This window comes from Pygocentrus nattereri, chromosome 7 (assembly GCF_015220715.1).
Source record: "Pygocentrus nattereri isolate fPygNat1 chromosome 7, fPygNat1.pri, whole genome shotgun sequence".
Classification (NCBI taxonomy): Eukaryota; Metazoa; Chordata; class Actinopteri; order Characiformes; family Serrasalmidae; genus Pygocentrus; species Pygocentrus nattereri.
The window spans coordinates 17,051,513-17,072,097 of NC_051217.1; the positions used below are offsets into that span (position 1 = coordinate 17,051,513).

Below are 20,585 nucleotides of genomic sequence, written 5' to 3' on the forward strand. Positions count from 1 at the left end.
TCTAATTTGTAAACTCTTACAATGATAAGGGCAAATGAGACATGAGCTGGTAAACCCAAGCCATGCAACAAGACATCTCGGCCTGTCTCGCTTTATAAAAGGACTCACAAAATCATGAGGTATACTAGCAATCTAAGTGTCTCCACAGATGGTGATGTTGACTCTGGAAGCTGGTGCAGAGATCTGGCCTTGCTACAGTTACATAGAAACAGCTCTAGCACTAGGGCCATGTGGGATCTGCACTTAAAGAAAAAAGAGTGAGTGAGAGCAGGAGAGGGGGGATAGTTTGGGAGAGACTTTTTTTTCACAGACCATTGTAAGCAATCAGAGAGGCAAATAGAGAGCTAGAGTTAGAAGCAACAGGCAGTTCTCTCCAGAGAGACTTTGAGAGCAATGCTCAGTCCACTGACAACAATTCTACATCCAGGCAGACAGGAAAAGGGAGGATTTTCACACCGCTGCTTGCTTTGGGGCCTCAGAAGTAGCCTGTCGTCTTCACGGGTATGCTGCACTACAGACAACTCAAAGGAATAAACTTTATCACTACTTTTAAACTTTAAGAGCTGCTTATGGACACTGACATATCTCTCTGCATGGCCATCTTATACAATCTGGATCAAAGGGTTTGTTTCATTTTGCGTTATTTTTGAACTGGTTAAAAGGGTTTGTTGAAGTTGTGCTTCCCATGTCAGTCTTGTGAAGATGCTGCTGGTCCTTCTCATGTCATGGTGGGTGTGGATATTGCTGGGTGCTGTTGGGGTACGGTCACAAGCTCTGCCCCAGGCTCAGGCTCCAGCTCATGGGCAAGAATCTTCCTCAAATCCCTGGAGGCAAATGATCCAATGGGAGAATAATGGTCGAGTATTTAGCCTGCTCAACAGCGGCGCTGAATATGTCCCTGCTCGGGGACAGGAACAGGACAGAGGTCACCGTGTACTTTTAGCCGATAGCCCTAATCGCAGATCCAGACCACAGGGAGGAAATGTGCGTAGACAAGCACCTTCCAGAGGTGGCTCAGAAACGGTCAGGGGACAAGCCAGACACCCCTTTGGATTTGGGCAGGTGCCTGATAATTGGCGTCAGGGTACAGCTGGGACAGGTGAATCAAGTCGGTTTCAGTCATCCTCCAGCACTCGTCACAGAACTTCCTCTGGTTCTTCATCATCGTCTTCATCTTCATCTTCCGCATCATCTTTTAACATTCCACCTTACCCACAATACCCTTTCCAACAACAGTCGTCCTACTCCGTTCCATATGATCCTATGGAACCACCATTCCGTGGAACAGGGTATTCCACAGGCACTGGTGGAGGATTTGCAGGAGGAGGCTATGCTGGTGGTGGTTATTCTGTTGGAAGCTATGGAGGTGTTGGATTCACTGGAGGAGGTCTGGTTCCTGTGCCTCCAAGGACAGACCTTACTGATGATGGTTACCGCTTCTATCCATCATATGGTCAACCATATCCTGGTGTTCCTGCCCAACCTGCACAACCACCATTCTCAGATGGTCTGGACCGCCGGTACACCCACAGCTTGTACAGTGATGACACAGCAGGCTTCCCTGATACAGCTAATGCAGCAGGATCAGTCTCCAATGGAGCTACAGCGGGTGTAGGGACAGCAAGCCAGCCTGCTTTGCAAAGTCCCCAGTATGAACAGTTTCCACCCTTTGGAAGGCCCCAGCCAAATCCTCCGTTTGTGCAGCAACCTGCACGGAACCCTCTCACCTCCAATGTTGCCGAGAACCCTAGTGTCAGTGCGGGAAGTGTCTACAGACCTCAACAAAGAGGTACAGTCCTCACAAATCATCACATAATACATTTCCTTAGCTTATAGTATTGAGCTTGCCCCACAGTAATTTTCAGTTTAATATACAAATCAAATCAGTAGAGTAGCTGCAGTCATATTTTTTGTCATCTCCCTGATTCCCAGCTGTTGTTACTGTACTGTAGCTAGATTATACCTATATTTTTCTGAGCATGATGACAAATATCTATTCTTTATTGCTATACAAAGTTTACAGAGTTGCATGAGTTATAGTGTGACACATTGTTTAGCACACCACAGAGGAACTGATTTGTAATTCAGTTGCACAGCTGGCAGTAATGTGAAATGGATGCACGTGTTGAGCTAGTTTCAAACTCTCTCTCCCTCTCTCTCTCTCTTTGAGGGAAAGGAAGTGAGAAAAAAAGAGCAAGATCTAAAAAATGTACTTCTCCTGCCATCTCTATGTGTTTCCTGGCAAGCATGACCCCTCTGGGTCGGACAAACTTAAAGCTCAGGGGACACAAACCGCACTGCCTGATTCAAAAGTTATTTGCTTGTGCAGCTGAGAACGGACGCTATTTGCTAGTAGATTTCCCTGTTTTTTCTCTGAAACCCTCTGAACATTAAGATTCTGCTCTGACATCATACATTCCCCATCCCCCCTTACACTGTATTTCAATTTACAAACAAAGGAACAGCGAGTTCATCTCTTTGCTATTGACCAGGTTATTGGAACCAGGTGTTGAGGGTATGTGGAGCGTTCATCATCAAATGCTCTCATTGTTTGAGGGCTTGGTAGCGGTTAATGCGATGACTTCATCAAGTCAAAGGGTGGGTAGTGGGTAAGGAGAGGGTGAATGATCCCAGTATGCAATGAAGGGTGGAGTGAAGTGTTCAGGGATTTTGCCTGTTTGGGGTGGGGGTTAGCGTGTGCATTGTGGTGGTGGTTGGCAGGGGGGTGCTGGAGGGGCTGTTACTCTAACACATGCATGGCGATGGAAAGTCCCTGCTACACATGGGGTCCATTGCCTCAGGAAATAGAAAAATATTTATGTGGTTCCAAAAGTGTAAAGTGTGTTTGGTGTGTTGAATAGAGAAAGGGTGATTCAGTGAGGCCATGATACTCATACACATAGCTGAGGCCAAACTGTGAGGCTTATTTTGTAATACGAAACTCACATTGCACTTTTCCTTTTGTTTTCAATGCAATCTACTTAGTTTTTAAAGAAACAGTCAAAAGGCCAATGGAAAGAGGTGGACACCCTGTTTATGGGAAGTTATGCAAGGGGGGAAACGTACATGGAGTTATACTGGACATGAAGAGATGATGTGATTGCAAACATATGGACGCTTCTTTTTTGCTTCTCGGTCACATGTTGGCCTCTTGACTTACTTAAGATCAAAAGGCAAACAATATTCAGTCCTGTGTAAAAGTCAGAGACCACCACTTATGCATTTGATCCTTTAAAATCCCAGACTTATTACATACAAAGGCTTATTATTCAGTAACTACAGGGACTTCAATGCAAACTAGTTGAGCTTTCTTAGGTTAAAAAAGCGTCTGATAAAATTTGGGCCTACCGGTGGAACCTGGCCATGTAAAGGGTCAATTTCCAGTCAAAATGGTCAATAAGTATGCCATTCATTATTCATGAGATATTTCTGAGGAGATAGTATGTATGATCTCCAGAAATAAGGAATGGGAAAGTTAAAAGCAAATAAGTGGGGAAAAAATAGGAGTCTAAAAATTGAAAGTTATTTAAAGTTATTCAAAAAATGATTAAAAATCAGACTCCTAGCAACTGTCCAAGACCTCCTAGACCACCAAAACCATCACCATAAAATAATAGTACTTAAAGTCTTCTTTCAAGAGAAAATAAAGCTGCATTTTTGCTTCAGATGTGAAAGCAATGTTTAGGTGTTTCTTTCCATTGAAAAACTGAAAGCAAGGCTCACAAATTCAATGTAGTTTTTGATGCTTTTGTGACTGGAAATAAATGAAGAGTTTGCCCAGCACCGTGCATTGTCAGAAAAGGACAAAACTCTGTTTAGTTCAGTAGCTCAAGGATCGTCATGGCCCTGATATATTAACACCATGACAGATTCCACACCTACAAATTTTAACCATCCTATCTGTGTGTGTGAAGTTGTTTATCTGAGTAATCACTTCCACTGTGGGCTTGTGATGTCACACAGGATATACTAGCTGTCACATCCCATTAAATAACACTATTTGTTTTTGTGAAGAAAACAGACTGAATGTGAACCTTCACACCTTTTAGTTGAGTGCTTGTACCACATGAATAGATTAATTAACATTAGTAAACAGACAAGTTCATTTAATGTTGCCAAAAGCCCGCCAGACAAACATAACTGTGTCTTACACACTGCAGTGGTTTTTAGTGGTAGTACCAAGATATAATTAAGAGGTAGATTCTGAATTGGAATCTAAAGCAAAAGGTAATGTAATCCAAGGAAAGTAATATAATCCAAGTCAAATCAAATTAAGGAATGAATAGACTTTACCATGCACCTGAATGTTGTATGTGTCTTAAAACATATACTCATTGGGCTACCCATTAGATATATACACAAATAAAAGTGATTTAAACACATTTATTGTGTGTGTATGGCATATCACTGCTGATGGAGGAAAACCTTGTATCTCCATTTTTGTCGTTTTTCAGTTTTTGACTTCATTTGTAAATGCCTGTTGCCTTTTAAGTGATACGTCTTTAATCCCACAAACAGGGAAATTCCACCTCCACATTTAACCCACCACACCACATACACACACACTAGGGGGCAGTGAGCACACTTGCCCGAAGCGGTGGGCAGCCCTATGCACGGCGCCTGGGGAGCAATTGGGGGTTCGGTGTCTTGCTCAAGGATACCTCAGTATGGACTGTCGGCACTAGGGATCGAACCGGCAACCTTCCGGTCACAGGGCCAGTTCCCTAACCTCCAGTCCATGACTGCCCCCCCTACCCATTCAAAGTGTATGTAAATTTCATGATAAATGGACCAAAAGAAGTGGCCCAAAATGACTTGGGGAAAATGTCTGGTTGTATTAACTAAAGGAAAGTTTTTTTCTATCCCCTGTGAAGTCTCCACTTTGGAGATAAAAGGTTTTCTTCTGACAACAGCGATAAGCTGATCTCTCTCTCTAGGGGAAGAGACTCCCATTCGAAAGCCATTGCTTTTCACACTGTCATTACAGTATTTACTAGGCTTGACCCAGGAAGCTTTCTGAAGCCTGGAAGTCTGCTTTAGAGAGGGATGATAAATTGGATGTGTACATAGAGCTGAATGAGCCGAAGCTCTTGGTTAAACCAGTCAGTGTATAGTGAACACTCCTCATGCCGTAAAGGATGGTATGGGCAATATCCTGAAGATTAGTCCACAGATGTTTTCAAGACATATAAGATGTTCAGCTGTTAAAGCATACACATTGTATCCACTCCTGTTAGTCAGGCTTTAGAGAAAGACAGCTTATCTGTGTTACATCAAATACCACTTAAGCCTTAACGGGTCAACCTGGCTAAAATATAATGGAAGGTACATCAGAAAATCTACAAGGACTTTAGGGTGGATACTTGGGCTGTTTAAATAGTTACCATCAGTATGTATTATCCTTTATATTATTATTATTATTGCCTTTATTTAAAAAAATGCTGGAGATTACAGGAGTAGACTGGCCAAGATAGGCAACAACAGAAAACAAGTTCTTCCCCTTAAAAATAATTAACACATTACAAACAGAAAACAGAAAAATCAATATGCAACAACCCACAATAAATCGTTTAAATTACTGACAAACATTTTTCCCGCTCCCATTGTTTGACGAATGTTTTTAAAATAATTCAATGACACAAGAAAGAAATTCAATCAGATGGTGTGGCAAGATGTGTAATACAAAGGGCACAGAGACCCCCTAATTAACCTTTTGGACCCCATTGAATGTCTCAAAATCAATATTCCAGAGGTTTGCCTCAAAATAAGCTTATTATAACGTTATGCTTTCTGTTGTAAATACAAATTCAGGGAAAGGCGACATGGTGAGATTCAGTCTTTAATAGTATTACTCAAATAGTGATGTAGTTGTAGCAAATTACCAATGCTGGGGTAGCCAGCAAATGTGGAAGCCCCCAAACCCCAGGGGTTATTTCATACAGTGTGGTGAAACATAACTAAAGACACATCAGTGACTACGATCATGATCTAATAACATGTTCCTTTATGACGCACCTTTCATTGGAAGTGTTAAGTATTACAGACATTAGCCATGAAAGCTTCCAAGGCTTTTTTTCTGTCTTTATATTTGTTTTTCTGTTTTTCTAATAGACTTGGTTTCAAGCCCAGTTTGGAAGCAGCAGGGATGTGAGATCATTGTTATGCACGACTTCCCCTCTGCTTTCTTCCCTATCACATACTGTAGTTCTATCTATTTGAACTGCTTTTGTCTTGACCTTGAAACCAGACTCTGTAAAATATTGATATAAAAGCGCATTTATGAAGCTTCACTATAGTCTTTTGGTGGGTACTTGCAATTCAAATTTTGCTATCTGAGTCTTCCAAGATTTATGATCACACAAGAAGAGGACCAACTAAAGGTGTTGTGGTACAAGGCAAGGGACAAGTTAAATATTTAAGAGAATAGCTTATTCATCAGGTTTCAAAGTATTAGGATAATCGAATGTTTGTGTGGCCATCCATGCTCTGTACTGAGCTGTCTCTTGTGATTAGGTCTACCCGACCTGGTTCCTGACCCTAACTATGTCCAGGCCTCCACATACGTCCAGCGATCCCACATGTACTCCCTACGCTGTGCGGCTGAGGAAAAATGTCTCGCCAGGTAAATACTTGAAGCAAAATAATGTTTAAACCCTAGGTTTATTGTTCAGTTATTAATCTTAAGATTAAATATTAAATATTATTCAGTAACCATCATAAATCATCCAGTAAATATGAAGCTAACCAGGAATGTGTACAGACAGATGCCAAGGGGCATTTGAGCCTCTGCCCATTTGCTTTCAGACTGCACAAGTGCCCCCTCGGTTGTTGTTAATGTTTATGGCCCCTTCTATTGTTTAAGATCTATTTTTGTGAGGGACAGTTAACTCAGCTTTGCCCCAGGAACAGAGCTAGTTGGCTGGCTGGAGTTCCACAAACTTCATACATCACTGTGGTTATATATGCACATTAAACCACAGTTACTTCCAACCTTGCAATATGATTGGCATAGAGGCCTTCTATGAGTGCCAGTTTCTCCCAGTAATAGCACTTTGAAAACATCTCTTTAAGATGTTTTCTACTACACCTTATTTGCCTGTAGCAACGGCTTTACTGGTAACAAGCCTGACAAAACATCTGTAGCAACAGCAAGTGACCCATGCAGGTACAACATAATCAAAACTCCTATTATAACCAACAAAGCTGTATTCACCAGACATGAGTTGAAGAGCTTGGTTGTAGTTTTCTCCATCTCTGTACCGAAACATGGTTAAATTAGCCAAAAAACAGATGGGAAGAGACTAACTTATGAAGTGGAGAAAGGAGAACAGTTGAACTTTTCTCTAATTCTCTAACAATTCTAGCCTGCTGGATGTTTCAGACAGTAGTGGCATATTTTTAATCTGCTCTGAGCTTCTAGTACTGCTTTTAAATGTAAAGTGTGTAGCTAGTGTGTTAAATGTAAAGCGTGTAGCTAGATCTCTCAAGCCATTGACTGATAAGAATGTCCTTTTTTTATCTTTTTTTATGTTCCAGACCCTGGAGGGCTGGCATTGTTATACTTCATTTAGTGGTTTTGCAGCAGTCCTAGTTTGGGGCTGTTAATCAGTTTTTGTGTCAAAATTGTTCCTGAAGTCTAATAATAACAATGAATAATTGGCATAAACACTGATATAACACAGCAATGCATTAAATGTCATGCTATACTGTGAGACACTGGTGTGTTGATTTACTCTGCCTTCAGCCTTGTGCCTACGACTGCGGCACACCAGTGCCAGTATCTCACAGTACAGCACTCTGCATTGTGCATTATTGCTTAAATAACCAATGTTGGCAGTGATAATAAATTTGTAATTGATAACACATAGTGACAGTGCTAATAGCATGCTAAACCAAGTTTTTCATAAACTCAAAACAAATCTTGAACAAAGATTTCAGAGGCAACGTGGACTTCTAAAAAACAAGTATAACTTACATACAATATCTAGTTGGATAGTGTTGTGGTTAACACTACAACAATGCAAACTGGATGCAGGAGTTCAGAAATGCCAACAATTTAGGCTGCTTGGGCAAAGTATTCCAATACTTTCTTCTGAAATGTAATTAAACTGTAATTTTGAATAAGATTGTCTGCTATATGCTGTGATTTAAATCAAATTTAGTTTACATTCAAATTGCACTTTTTCCCTTTGGGCTTCTGACACAAACCTATAAGATGTGCATTCTTGTGAGCAAAGAATTGTATTGGTTTACATTTAATTTATTTAAATGATAAGCATGGCTACTTACTGTTTATTCTCTTTATGCACTTCATAACCTACACAATGTTTCTCTTTTCACAGTACAGCCTACAGCTCTGACACCACAGACTATGATGTTAGAGTGCTGCTGCGGTTTCCTCAGAGAGTTAAGAACCAGGGGACGGCTGATTTCATGCCCAATCGACCCCGTCATACCTGGGAGTGGCACAGCTGTCACCAGTGAGTCCAACCTACTGTCTTTATTTCCTATCTGTTCCATCAGCAGCAGGACTGGTATAGTTTGAACGGATTTACTGGGATCTACAGATGAAAGCAAAGCAGCATTTTAAATCAATACTATTATAAGACTGATGGCAGTCTCTTCTTCATATTCATGAGGTGCAGGTAATGGACATTTATTCAAGTCTGTATGTTGAGTATAAAAACTTCACCTCTTAAATAAGAGCAATCTCATCTGAAATATAAGTTCTGATGTGATTTTTCCTCATTTTTGGCAGCATTTAGTCAGATTTTCTCTTTGACTAGTGGATTAGACTATAAGCCTGTTTAGCTCTTGGATGTTATCCTAAGTGTGAACTCCACAAGCAGCAGTGTACATAATCTTAACTGAGTCTCTTTAATGCTGCTACCAGCTGTCATGGTTATCAGTTTTGGGCTGTTCTTTACTCCCTTGAAAATTTTAACAACTTTTAAATTTTTTTTTTCATTTAATTAGTAAAGCATCCAGCTTTGGGGAGGGTGGCTGAACTCCAGATGAAAAAAAAGGTTACTATTAATCCTGTTGAAGCTGGATAAGTTTTGCCTGAGGACCCTCTGGGGTCCACAAACTTACCCATGCATTCAATTCGATGTTTGTTTGTATATATGTTTTTTTTTTGTTTTTTTTTTTGTGAAGATCACAGAGCATTTTGATGGGTATATGGGTATGATGTTATATACCAGTACCTTATGCAAGGATGATATGCAAACAAGAACCTCAGAGGTTTAAAGATCCTTGGTTTTAATCCACTGTTGATCTGGCCATAGTTTTGTCCATAATGTGTAAAGTCTGAGAGTAGATTGAAATGTAATTGACCTTGGGGCTCTCTCAGTAATAATAGCCCTGTTCCAATCCAGCTCATGCTAACGGAATAACAAAACCTGGTAATGCAGTGTGCTGTCACTTTGGCATTTGTCACGTAACACTGACATGACATTAGACAAAAATAGTGGAAATTTAGGAAAGTAACACAGATGCTTTATCCCACACTGGCCAATTAAATAATAAAATACATTACAGAACCTCCCCTGGTTAAAAATGATCCAGTTTCAATAGTGCTTGTGTGTTTTTTGGGAGCCTGATACGTGGAAGTGTGAAAATGAGGATTTGTCACAACTCTGGAAAAAATGTTCTTTTTTCTGCCATTTTTTTCAGTTTAAGCTAAACTATGTCTTTACCATACAAGTATCATTTAGACAGAGTAAATAGCTGCATATAGTATATTATGGCAAAGTTTAGCATGAAATGTTTCACCACTGAAGTCTCCTTTAAGAGTGGACAGTCATGACTTCTGACCAGTGCTTAGTTTTCTTTTAGGACATAAAAGCTGTGAATATCTGAACTTTTGTTCAATCTTAATAGCCTACTTACTAGCCAGATGAGCAGGAATTTCTATTGAGCAAATTCGGTTTTCACTTTGCTAAGCTGAGCTACAGATACTAGATAATTTTGCTTTTCCTGATGACAGACATAAATGTATCCTAAAAATGTAGTAATAACTACTGAACACTAGTACAATAAACTACAATACATTAAATAGCTTATGAGGGAGTGTATCTAGCTGGCTTGCTCAGACGACCCTTATCTAAGATAATATCTACCTGTAAAACATTGATTTTTTTGTGGCCAAAACATCACTGCTGGTTGTAAAGCAAATCTTACAGATTTCATATTTTGTTAAATTTGTGTTCATGCAATTCTTTAACTGAAAGTCAAAATTTTATTCATATGAAAATTGAAGGATGAAAGGTATTTGTTTTGCTTCGCCATTATAATAAAAGTGGTGGTACAAAAATAATGTATTGCCAAGTGAAAACATCTCAAATCTAATTTATATATCTAATGTTTTTCATTTATGAGATTGGTATAAGAAAATTGTACCATTACTTCTGGATATTTTGCTTGTCTAAAGGGGCGTTATCTAGGGAAACTGTCATTCTATTGGCAATTTTTTTTTACTGGCTTCAAGAAACAATGTTTAAAACAAGTCAAATTATCTGCCAATAGAAAAAGAAACACTTACTTGATAAAATGACAAGTAAAATGTACACAAAAATGAAATAATCTTAGAATATTCTTACAATATATTAAAAAATATTACATATATGTATCCATGAAGATGCTTTTACTTGACAAGATGTTAATTTTATGCAGTTTTGTTTTGTTTTTTTTGCATGCATGTCTCTGAATGACCTTAATTAACTAGATATTAATGCTAAATTTTGAAAAACCAGTGGAATACTACACAACTTCAATACTGAATAATCTGATCATTGCTGTTTGTGCAGACACAGTATGTGAGATCTGATGCAAATGTAGAACCTTCCAAAGTATAACTCTACATTTGATTTAAGCTGTGTGACAGTGATCAAATGAGCCTTCTTGTATTGTGACTGAAGCATTTTATTTTAGTCTGTTTACTATGCACAACATTCTTCAACATATTTTATCCAGAAATTCGAGGACAGAAATTTCAAATTAACGTTTGGAGCTCTCTGTCTTAATACACTGATTGCCCCAGTGTTTTTGCATACTTTGCTGAAGTTGATGGACTTATTTACACACTTTTCTAAATGAATATGAATGCTGGCTATCATACAGCATGTACAAACTGAGCTTTTTATCCCAGCCATGAATACCTGTGCTGTGTGTCACCTCCTCATCCTTGAAGATTTAGTGCTGTTGGCTGGGGAGTCCATACCAGTTATGGGAAACATTCTATCCCAGTGGAAACTCAGTCTTGTTCCCTGTCAGTCCCTCGTCTGGTGGAAAGTAATGTGCGTTCCCCCTGTAACAAGCTCTCAGCTATTTCAGCTGTGCTCCAAAACTCCCTTATGCCATAACACAAAACATGAGGTAAAGAAGGGTGGCGTGACATATTGGGTTTGATTCCTTTTGATTCTACATGTTCCAACGTTTACATCACCTGCCAGACTCTAACCAAAAATGAGGCTCACCAAAGCATTTAATTGCAGTGCCGGGCAAGTGCCCACTATTAGTTCCAGTAAGTTACAGTGGGGAAATTCAATGACTCTTTAGATATTAAATATTTCTGCTGCTGAAGTCAAGGATTTGTACACTACTGCGCAAAAGGCAAGTCAGAGACCACCCTTCATTAAATTTTCCCTGAAAACAGAAATAGATCTGAAGCAAGAGTGGAGCTTGATATCCTCCTGTCTCTCAGAGATGAAAGCATTTAGTACTGCTTATCTTATAGTCTACCACGTCTTGCATGTTTGTTAAGCGTTCCATTTTTCCATCTACATCATATAATAATTCCAGCTCATGTTTTTCACTTGTTGTTCTTGAATTTCTTCTTTCTTATGCAAGTGGATTGTCTTACATCTCTGAAATATCAATAACTTGCACTTAATGGCAATTTGATTGTATATTAAATAAATAAAGTGTGGCCTCTGACTTTTGCAAAGTACTGTATCAAGATGTGTTGCTTTCAGTTGGCTTTAAAAATTGCTATGAGTTACAAGCACTGCATTACTAGCAAAAACAGTCTTGAAAGTGTGCAGTAAAAGGTGTTAGGCGAGTCTAAATTGATGTTTTGAATGCCAGTCACTGCTTGTTCGACATCACTGTTCTGTCTGTGACTGATTGAATTGCCCCCCTGGCACACTAACCTGACATTATCAACAAACACAGTGTTCTCAAAGTGTTCTGAACTGACAAGTAAAATGAACAAGTGCAAATGGAAGAGAATTTCTTGCATTGTTGGCTTTATTAGATTATGCTGGCTGAATGAATGGACCAGTCCATGCAAATTCACCAAGGAATACCAAGGTCATTCAGTCTAGATCTATCAGTCTATCATAGCCTTCTCTCTCTCTCCCTCTCCCTCTTGCAGGCATTACCACAGCATGGATGAATTCAGCCACTATGACCTGCTGGAGGTCAACACAGGTAGAAAAGTAGCTGAGGGACACAAGGCCAGCTTCTGTCTGGAGGACACCACATGTGACTTTGGCCACCTTAAACGCTATGCCTGCACCGCTCACACACAGGTGCAGTGCCTCATTTCAATGCACAGCCTTGTTCATACTAGGATTAGCCGACAACCCAAAGCAAATTCACCGGAATTAAAATAACACCAAGCACTGTGCATTTCAAAAGAGAGTAGTCACACTGTTTATTGTGCTATGCGTGGCATGTACGTTTTGCAGAACAAAAAGTTTTTGTAAAGTTCTTTTATTAGCTTTTCTTTTCAAAATAATATGTTTTGCTCCTCCAGGGTCTCAGTCCAGGTTGCTATGATACATACAATGCAGACATTGACTGCCAGTGGATTGACATCACAGATATCAAGCCAGGAAACTACATACTGAAGGTAATAATAATATTGCACTAGTGTATTTAGCCCATTTTTTGGGCCATTTTGAAAACTGACCCCCTGAATACTATGCTGAAGATATTGGTCCAAGATCCAGCTGCTGGTTAGACCACTTTTGTAGAGTCCATGACTAGCACTGGCCAAGATTTAGCCAAGATATAGTCTGAAGGGGCCCAGACCAAGTTCCACCATGGAATTCCACTTGATGAGTGATTTGATGTGAAATGCTTAATTCTAGAGAAACTCACTGGCTGACATATTCTTTACAATAGTGGTCATAAGAACCAGGGGTTATGATGTCTACAATGAAAATATAGTCAAAGCTCCAGTAAACTACATGTTTTCTTAGTGTTATATGTGTTGCTGATAATGAGGGAAAAAATGGTAAAAAACATTGTAAAAAGTTTTCTTTAAAGACTATTTTGCTTCACAGTACTCTACATATTCATCCCTGCCAAAAATATATATGTTTTTACACTAATGCTCTATCTCAAAACTATTGTTAAGCTATGTCTCAGGAATCAGGAAGGTTATTTGTAACCATTTAATGTAATAACTTTCTGTGAGGGAGCTTTTACAGGTATTAAACTCTTCAGACATCTGGTTCCCATCACCAACAATGTGGATGATGAAAAGCTTCTCCAGAATTTTGTATTTTACATCAAACTACTGACAGATATGTTGGAAAATTGGAATTCCCCTTTAAGTGTCCAGATGAGAATGAAATAGAGTCAAGCTGGAGACCCAAAAAATTTGACTTCTCTTCAAGGCCTAGACTTAACTAGTTTTTAACTGTTTCCAGTATATCGTTCTTCATCTTTTCAAGTGATTTACTTGAGTCATATTAAAGTAGAATATAGATTCACTAGAGAATCACTTGGGTCAATAGAATTAATACACAGTTTCTATTTATTTGCTGCATTTAACATATTGGAAAAAATAAAACATAAAATATAAACGGTGCTGTAACTTTTCCACAGGCAAAAGCATTTACTTGTCTGCCTTCACATGCATATGAACTTGAGTGACATTCCATTCTTAATCCATAGGGTTTAATATGATGTCGGCCCACCCTTTGCAGCTATAACAGCTTCAACTCTTCTAGGATGGCTTTCCATAAGGTTTAGGAGTGTGTTTATGGGAATTTTTGAAGATTCTTCCAGAAGTGCATTTGTGAGGTCAGACACTGACGTTGGATGAGAAGGCCTGGCTCACAGTCTCCACTCTAATTCATCCCAAAGGTGTTCTATTGGGTTGAGGTCAGGACTGTGCAGGCCAGTTAAGTTCTTCCACACCAAACTCGCTCATCCATGTCTTTATGGACCTGCTTTGTGCATTGGTGTGCAGTCATGTAGGAACAGGAAGGGGCCGTCCCCAAACTGTTCCCACAAAGTTGAGAGCATGAAATTGTCCAAAATCTCTTGGTCCGCTGAAGCATTAAGAGTTCCTTTCATTGGGGGGCTGAGCCCTGCTCCTGAAAAACAACACCATACCATAATCCCCATTCCACTAAACTTTACACTTGGCACAGTGCAGCCAGAAAAGTACTGTTCTCCTGGCAACTGCCAAACCCAGACTCATCCATTGGATTGCCAGATGGGGAAGCGTGATTCATCACTCCAGAGAACATGTCTCCACTGCTCTAGAGTCCAGTGGCGGTGCTTTACACCACTGTATTCAATGTATTCATCACTGTATTCTTTGCATTGCACTTGGTGACGTAAGGCTTGGAAACAGCTGCTCAGCCATGGAAACCCATTCCATGAAGCTCTCTACGCTGTTCTTGAGCTAATCTGAAGGCCACACAAAGTTTGGAGGTGTGTAGCAATTGACTCTGCAGAAAGTTGGCGACCTCTGCGCACTATGCGCCTCAGCATTTGTATCCGCTGACCCTGTTCTTTGAATGTTGTTCTCAATCGCTTCCACTTTGTTTTAAAACCACTGACAGTTGACTGTAGAATATTTAGTTGTGATGAAATTTCACAACCGGATGACATCCTATCATGGTACCATGCTGGAATTTACTGAGCTCCTGAGAGCGACCCATTCTTTCACAAATGTTTGTAGAAGCAGTCTGCAAGCCTAGGTGCTTGGCCAAGGAAGTGATTGGAACACCTGGATTCAGATATTTGAATGGATGAGTGATTAGTTTTGGCAATATAGTGTATGTTACATTCAGCAAATACACAGAATTAAAGTGTATTATATATAGGGGAAATGTTAATTTTTTTTCAGGTAGAAGATCAATGAAAACATTTTAATTCTTTCCAGGGCACCCAAAATTTTGCATATGAGTGTACTTACAGCACCTGAGTTATTTTGTATACCCATTGCCATTTCAATAACTGATTTGCAACAGAAGGTATTTATCAAATACTAATGCTACAGGCAACAACACCAAATGGCATTAGTGATAACAGTCATAAAGATGTGTGTGCCTCATTGCTCTGTATGTGAAAAGAATATCCTACAAGACAGATGAAGAGAACATGCTAGAACTTGCTGGATATTTGGCTGAAGGGGCTCTTCACTTTATACCAAACACAAGAGCAGCTGCTGTGGGACAATCTTCCAACAGTGCACTATGAATGATGCTGCTGCAATGTCTTTGGTATGCTCCTGTTTCTTATGCTGCTGTCTGTGCTAATAAACGAGGCAAATACAGGCATGTCTAATGTCTAATAGGGAAAAAGTGGCTTGTTATTTCTCACCCTTTGGAAGAAGATGCTAGGTTTGTCTGCCTTTGAGAGCTTTGTAAATCCAGATGATTCAATCTGACCCTATTGCCTAATAATATTAATCAATGCTCTGGAAAATAAGATGTTTTTCTTTTTCTCTTCTGAACTCCAGCTCCAGGTTAACCCTAAATACTTGGTGCTTGAGTCTGATTTCACCAACAACATCATCAGGTGTAACATTCACTACACGGGCCGCTTCGTCACGACAACGAACTGCAAGATTTCCCAGTGAGTAAATGCTATTCATGCTTTTAACTCAAAGGTTAAGTAAGTCTACAGTTACTACTGTTGTTTTGCTCTAATATGTAAATGTAATTACATTTTTATTAGTTTATTGCATGTATACTTCTGGCGCCGCTGTGAGTGGCAGCCTTTCCAGTAGCTCTGTGTTTGATAATTTCCTTTGGGATCAATAAAGTATCTATCTATCTATCTATCTATCTATCTATCTATCTATCTATCTATCTATCTATCTATCTATCTATCTATCTATCTATCTATGTAACTCATGTACAGCTGTTTGCAATGGTTTATTTTGCTATATGGCGTCATTCAGAAGAGGATGGGTTTCCCTTTTGAGCCTTGGTTCCTTCTTTCTTCCTTTTCCTTGCCACTGTCACCATTGGCTTCCTCAAGGGCTCTTGTACCCTGATGTTTCTGTAAAGCTCTATATAAATGAACTTGAACTTGACTACATATATTTTATCCTGTTTGCTGTAAAGGATGTTAACTTGAGGTGTCCAAACCTTTGCATATGACTGTACTTCATGATTATTGATGGTAAAATATGACAGACATACCTCATATCTCCATTTTTGTAATTTGTCAGTTTCTTACAAAATTTGAAAATGCCCTTTACATTGTGTTTCCATTGACCTACATTAAAAGTAAAATATGTTTTTTCTTCTCCTGTAAACTTAGCATTTTGTAGATACAAGTTTTTTTTTTCTGATAGCTGCGATATATATATATGGTATTCGGTTCGTTTCTGGCTAATTCCAGGTTGTTTTTCTTTCACAGCTGCTCACTGAAAAGCTGCTCAGTGGTGATGACAGTTTGTGTTTAATGTAGTCAAATGTGATCTTAAAACTATCCTTTTTCTGCTTGTGGTAAAGTAAGAAGTAAAAACGTTCAAATGGCTTGAGCGCCTACTACAGCTGTCAAAGTTGTTGTTTAGCAACAGCATCTTAGCGGAGTGATACAGTATTTGTGAAAATCCCATGATGTTATGGTGAAATAACAGCATGGTTAGAACACATCTCAACCAATAAGCTTCCATGGATGGAACTAACTGCTCTGTCTATATATATATATATATATATATATATATATATATATCCTTCTTTCTTTCTTTTATTCTATTAATCTGAACGTTCAACAAAATGTTACAATATACATTATATTGTCAAAAGTATTTGCTCGTCTGCCTTCACACGCATATCAGCTTAAATGACATTCCATTCTTAATCCATAGGGTTTAATATGATGTTGGCCCACCCTTTGCAGCTGTAACAGCTTGAACTCTTCTGGGAAGGTTTTCCACATAGTTTAGAGGTTTATGGGAATTTTTGACCGTTCTTCCAGGAGTACATTTGTGAGTTCAGACACTGATGATGTTGGATGAGAAGACCTGGCTCACAGTCTCCACTCTAATTCATCCCAAAGGTGTTCTATTGGGTTGAGGTCAGGACTATGTGCAGGCCAGTTAAGTTCTTCCACACCAAACTTGCTCATCCATATTTTTATGGACCTACTTTGTGCACTGGTGCGCAGTCATGTTGGAATAGGAAGGGGCCATACCCAAATTGTTCCCACAAAGTTGAGAGCATGAAACTGTCCAAAATCTCTTGGTGCTGAAGCATTAAGGGTTCCTTTCACTGGAAATAAGGGGCCGAGCCCAACTCCTGAAAAAACAATCCCACACCATAATCCCCCCTCCACCAAACTTCACACTTCGCACAAAGCAGTCACACAAGTACTGTTTTCCTGGCAACCGCCAAACCCAGACTCATCCATCGGATTGCCAGACAGAGAAGCATGATTCATCACTCCAGACAATCTCCACTGCTCTAGAGTCCAGTGGCAGCGCTTTACACCACTGCATTTGACACCTTGCATTGCGCTTGGTGATGTCAGGCTTGGATGCAGCTGCTCGGCCATGGAAACCCATTCCATGAAACTCTCTATGCACTGGTCTTGAGCTAATCTAAAAGCCACATGAAGTTTGGAGGTGTGTAGCAATTGACTCTGCAGAAAGTTGCCAACCTCTGAGCACTACACACCTCAGCATCAGCACCTGCTATAACCCTGGTCTTTAATTAAATGACTTGAATGGGTGAGTGAATACTTTTGACAATATAGTGCATCACTCTTGATCACTAAGACTCCAGAAGATGTTCTAATGTTTAATCCACCAAAGAAAAAGCTTTTCATATAATTGAAATCAATCGGGAGGTGTTTTGCCTTTGTTAAGTGGCGCTATGATTCATTAGAGATTCATTACACGCTTCTAACTCCAGGCATTGTTTTTGTTTGTGTTTGTCTGTGCAGGTCCTGATCGGCTGCTCAGGCAGACTCAGTGAGGCAGAAGCTCATGTCCTGCCATGCGCTGTTCCATTGAAATGTGAATGGAATACTAGTTGTTCAAGTTTTGTTGTTTTTGCCCACATTGTTGTTTATGTGTTGTTCTGGTCATATAAGCCGATTGAAAGCTTGGGCTCAGCATGCACTCAGACATACAGAGAAACCCTATCCACAAGAACACAGTGGGGTCCAACTATCTGGGGCTATTTTTCTTGTCTTACCCTTTTCAGCAGGTGCAATATGTACATGGCAAAAAGTGATGCACTGAATTTACATGATTCAAATGTGTCAGTTCCACATGTGTTACATTCAGTGTTGGTGTGATTACTCTCAAAAAGTAATCCATGATAAATACAATCCATTACAAATGACAAATGGCTTCCCCTTAACTGTAATGGGATCACTTTAATCATTACATCTTGGAAAAAGTTCATTACTTTTTTTATCATTATTTTTGTTCTTGAAATTTTGACCAGTAGGACAATAGGAAGGAAAATTAATTTCAATCAATCAAGCTTGGTCTGCTTGGATATTTACACAATCTTTTCTTCAGCAGAGGGATTTTTCTCCACCAGCTTCCTATTAACAACATTAGATGCTTTGACAGATTGTTTTCCAAGTTAATGTCCCTTCCAATGCTCATGCTGCACTGCTCACATTCACTACCAAAGTCACATTCATCCGTCACGAGCAGCATACGTGCACAAACTATGTGCAGTAGCAGACACAAATAATCTACATAGAGGAAATTTATGTTTTAAAAGCATTCTGCATCATTAATGCTGCTCTGTTAGAGACATGAATAATGCAAGTAATTTTATTTCATATTAAGTCAGTAACTATAATGTACAGAACTTAAACTGTACTGTGTTACACTACTGCATTACACGGAAAAATAATTATATCTCTTTAATTTGTTACTTTGTACCGCATTACCCCCGACACTGGTTACACCTACAAAAGTCTTGCCAATAGATTTATGTCTGAAAGACAGTAATTGTGTTGATGTTGCATCATTTATTCATGTATTAACTGAATGACATAAATTCAAAGCAGTACACACACACACACACACACACACACACACATACACAGGTCAAATTACATGTTTTGACGATGCTGTACTATGCACATCCTGTTCAGAGAATATGTTTAAATAAGGCATTTTTTTGCAAAATTCTGTGCACAGTTCCATTTATTTGTTAAGTGTAATACATAAAAAAATAAACATAACAAATGTTTTTTGCCAACTGAGAAACTTACGATTAAAAAGCTAATCATTGGGTCACTAAGCATTTATTTACTTAAAAAAAAACTAATATCACCAACCATATACATAATAAAATATAAATAATATGCATTTGATATTTCACATTTATTGCCAAGATAAATGGTTTTGCACAGTACAGTATATATGTATGTGTATCTACTCTCTTAAAAATTATGTTTTTTAGTTCAGAAAATGGTTCCATATAGAACCATAAACATTAAAAGAATGCTTTCTGTGATTACATGGTTCTTTGAATGAAAGGGTTCTTCAGATTGATGGAGAATGTGCTGTAGAGGGTTCTGTATAGAAACTATTTGAAAAGTGCTCTATATAGCACCAAAATGGGTTCTTCTGTTGTTGTGTATAACAATAGAAGACCCCTTTGTGGTGTTATATAGAACCCTTTCCATAAAGGTTCTGTATAGGATCATATAAACACATTCTATCAATCCATCTATCAAAACCCTTTACTGCAACATTGCTAAGAACCGTTTAATCATGCTAAGGGCTCTTTCAGTGTTCATTTTCTTTACTAAAGAAGTGTGTGTGTGTGTGTGTGTGTGTGTGTGTGTGTGTGTGTGTGTGTGTGTGTGTGTGTACATATATATATATATATATATATATATATATATATATATATATACACATACATACTGTGCGAAAGTGTTAGGCACCCAAGACACATTTTCCAAATCTATTTATTTGTGTAGTTTGTGTTTATATATATATATATATATATATATATATATATATATATATATATATATATATATATATATATATATATGATATTAGCAAGTCTCTGTGGCAGCTGTGAAGGTGTCAAGGAAAAATATGGACCCAAGAAATTCTTGTTACTTTTTATTGTTTTTGTGTTTATTTGAATTATGAATATGACTTTATTCTAATATATATTGTGATAAACTCACTGCTGAGGTAAATTGTTTAAAATTTGCTTAGATGCCTAAAACTTTCACACTGCACTGTATATATATATATATATATATATATATATAGACACACACACACACACGCACACATCCTTAAGACTTTGGACAGCTTCTACTCACTCTAAAACTTAAAACACTGGCTTATTTGCACCATTCTTTTGTCTCAGAATGGTCTGAGTTGGCAA

General features: G+C 38.7%; 1 protein-coding gene across 1 annotated transcript; it reads left to right on the forward strand.

Annotated features, from left to right (window-relative positions):
* The first annotated feature begins 303 nt into the window (after positions 1–303).
* On the forward strand, positions 304–20,033 carry loxl1 (lysyl oxidase-like 1). The gene is made up of 7 exons (XM_017703185.2): positions 304–1,789; positions 6,514–6,622; positions 8,343–8,480; positions 12,377–12,533; positions 12,761–12,856; positions 15,710–15,825; positions 18,148–20,033. Exons 1-7 carry the CDS (start codon positions 703–705, stop codon positions 18,152–18,154), a joined length of 1,710 nt encoding a protein of 569 aa, XP_017558674.1. The 5' UTR covers positions 304–702; the 3' UTR covers positions 18,155–20,033.
* The last annotated feature ends 552 nt before the right edge of the window (positions 20,034–20,585 follow it).

Excerpts from the sequence above, each read along its gene's own strand:
- loxl1 (XM_017703185.2), top strand. The coding sequence starts at position 703 with ATGCTGCTGGTCCTTCTCATGTCATGGTGGGTGTGGATATTGCTGGGT. Across the intron at positions 1,790-6,513 it reads CTACAGACCTCAACAAAGAG|GTCTACCCGACCTGGTTCCT; the intron begins GTACAGTCCTCA and ends TCTTGTGATTAG. Across the intron at positions 6,623-8,342 it reads GAGGAAAAATGTCTCGCCAG|TACAGCCTACAGCTCTGACA; the intron begins GTAAATACTTGA and ends CTCTTTTCACAG.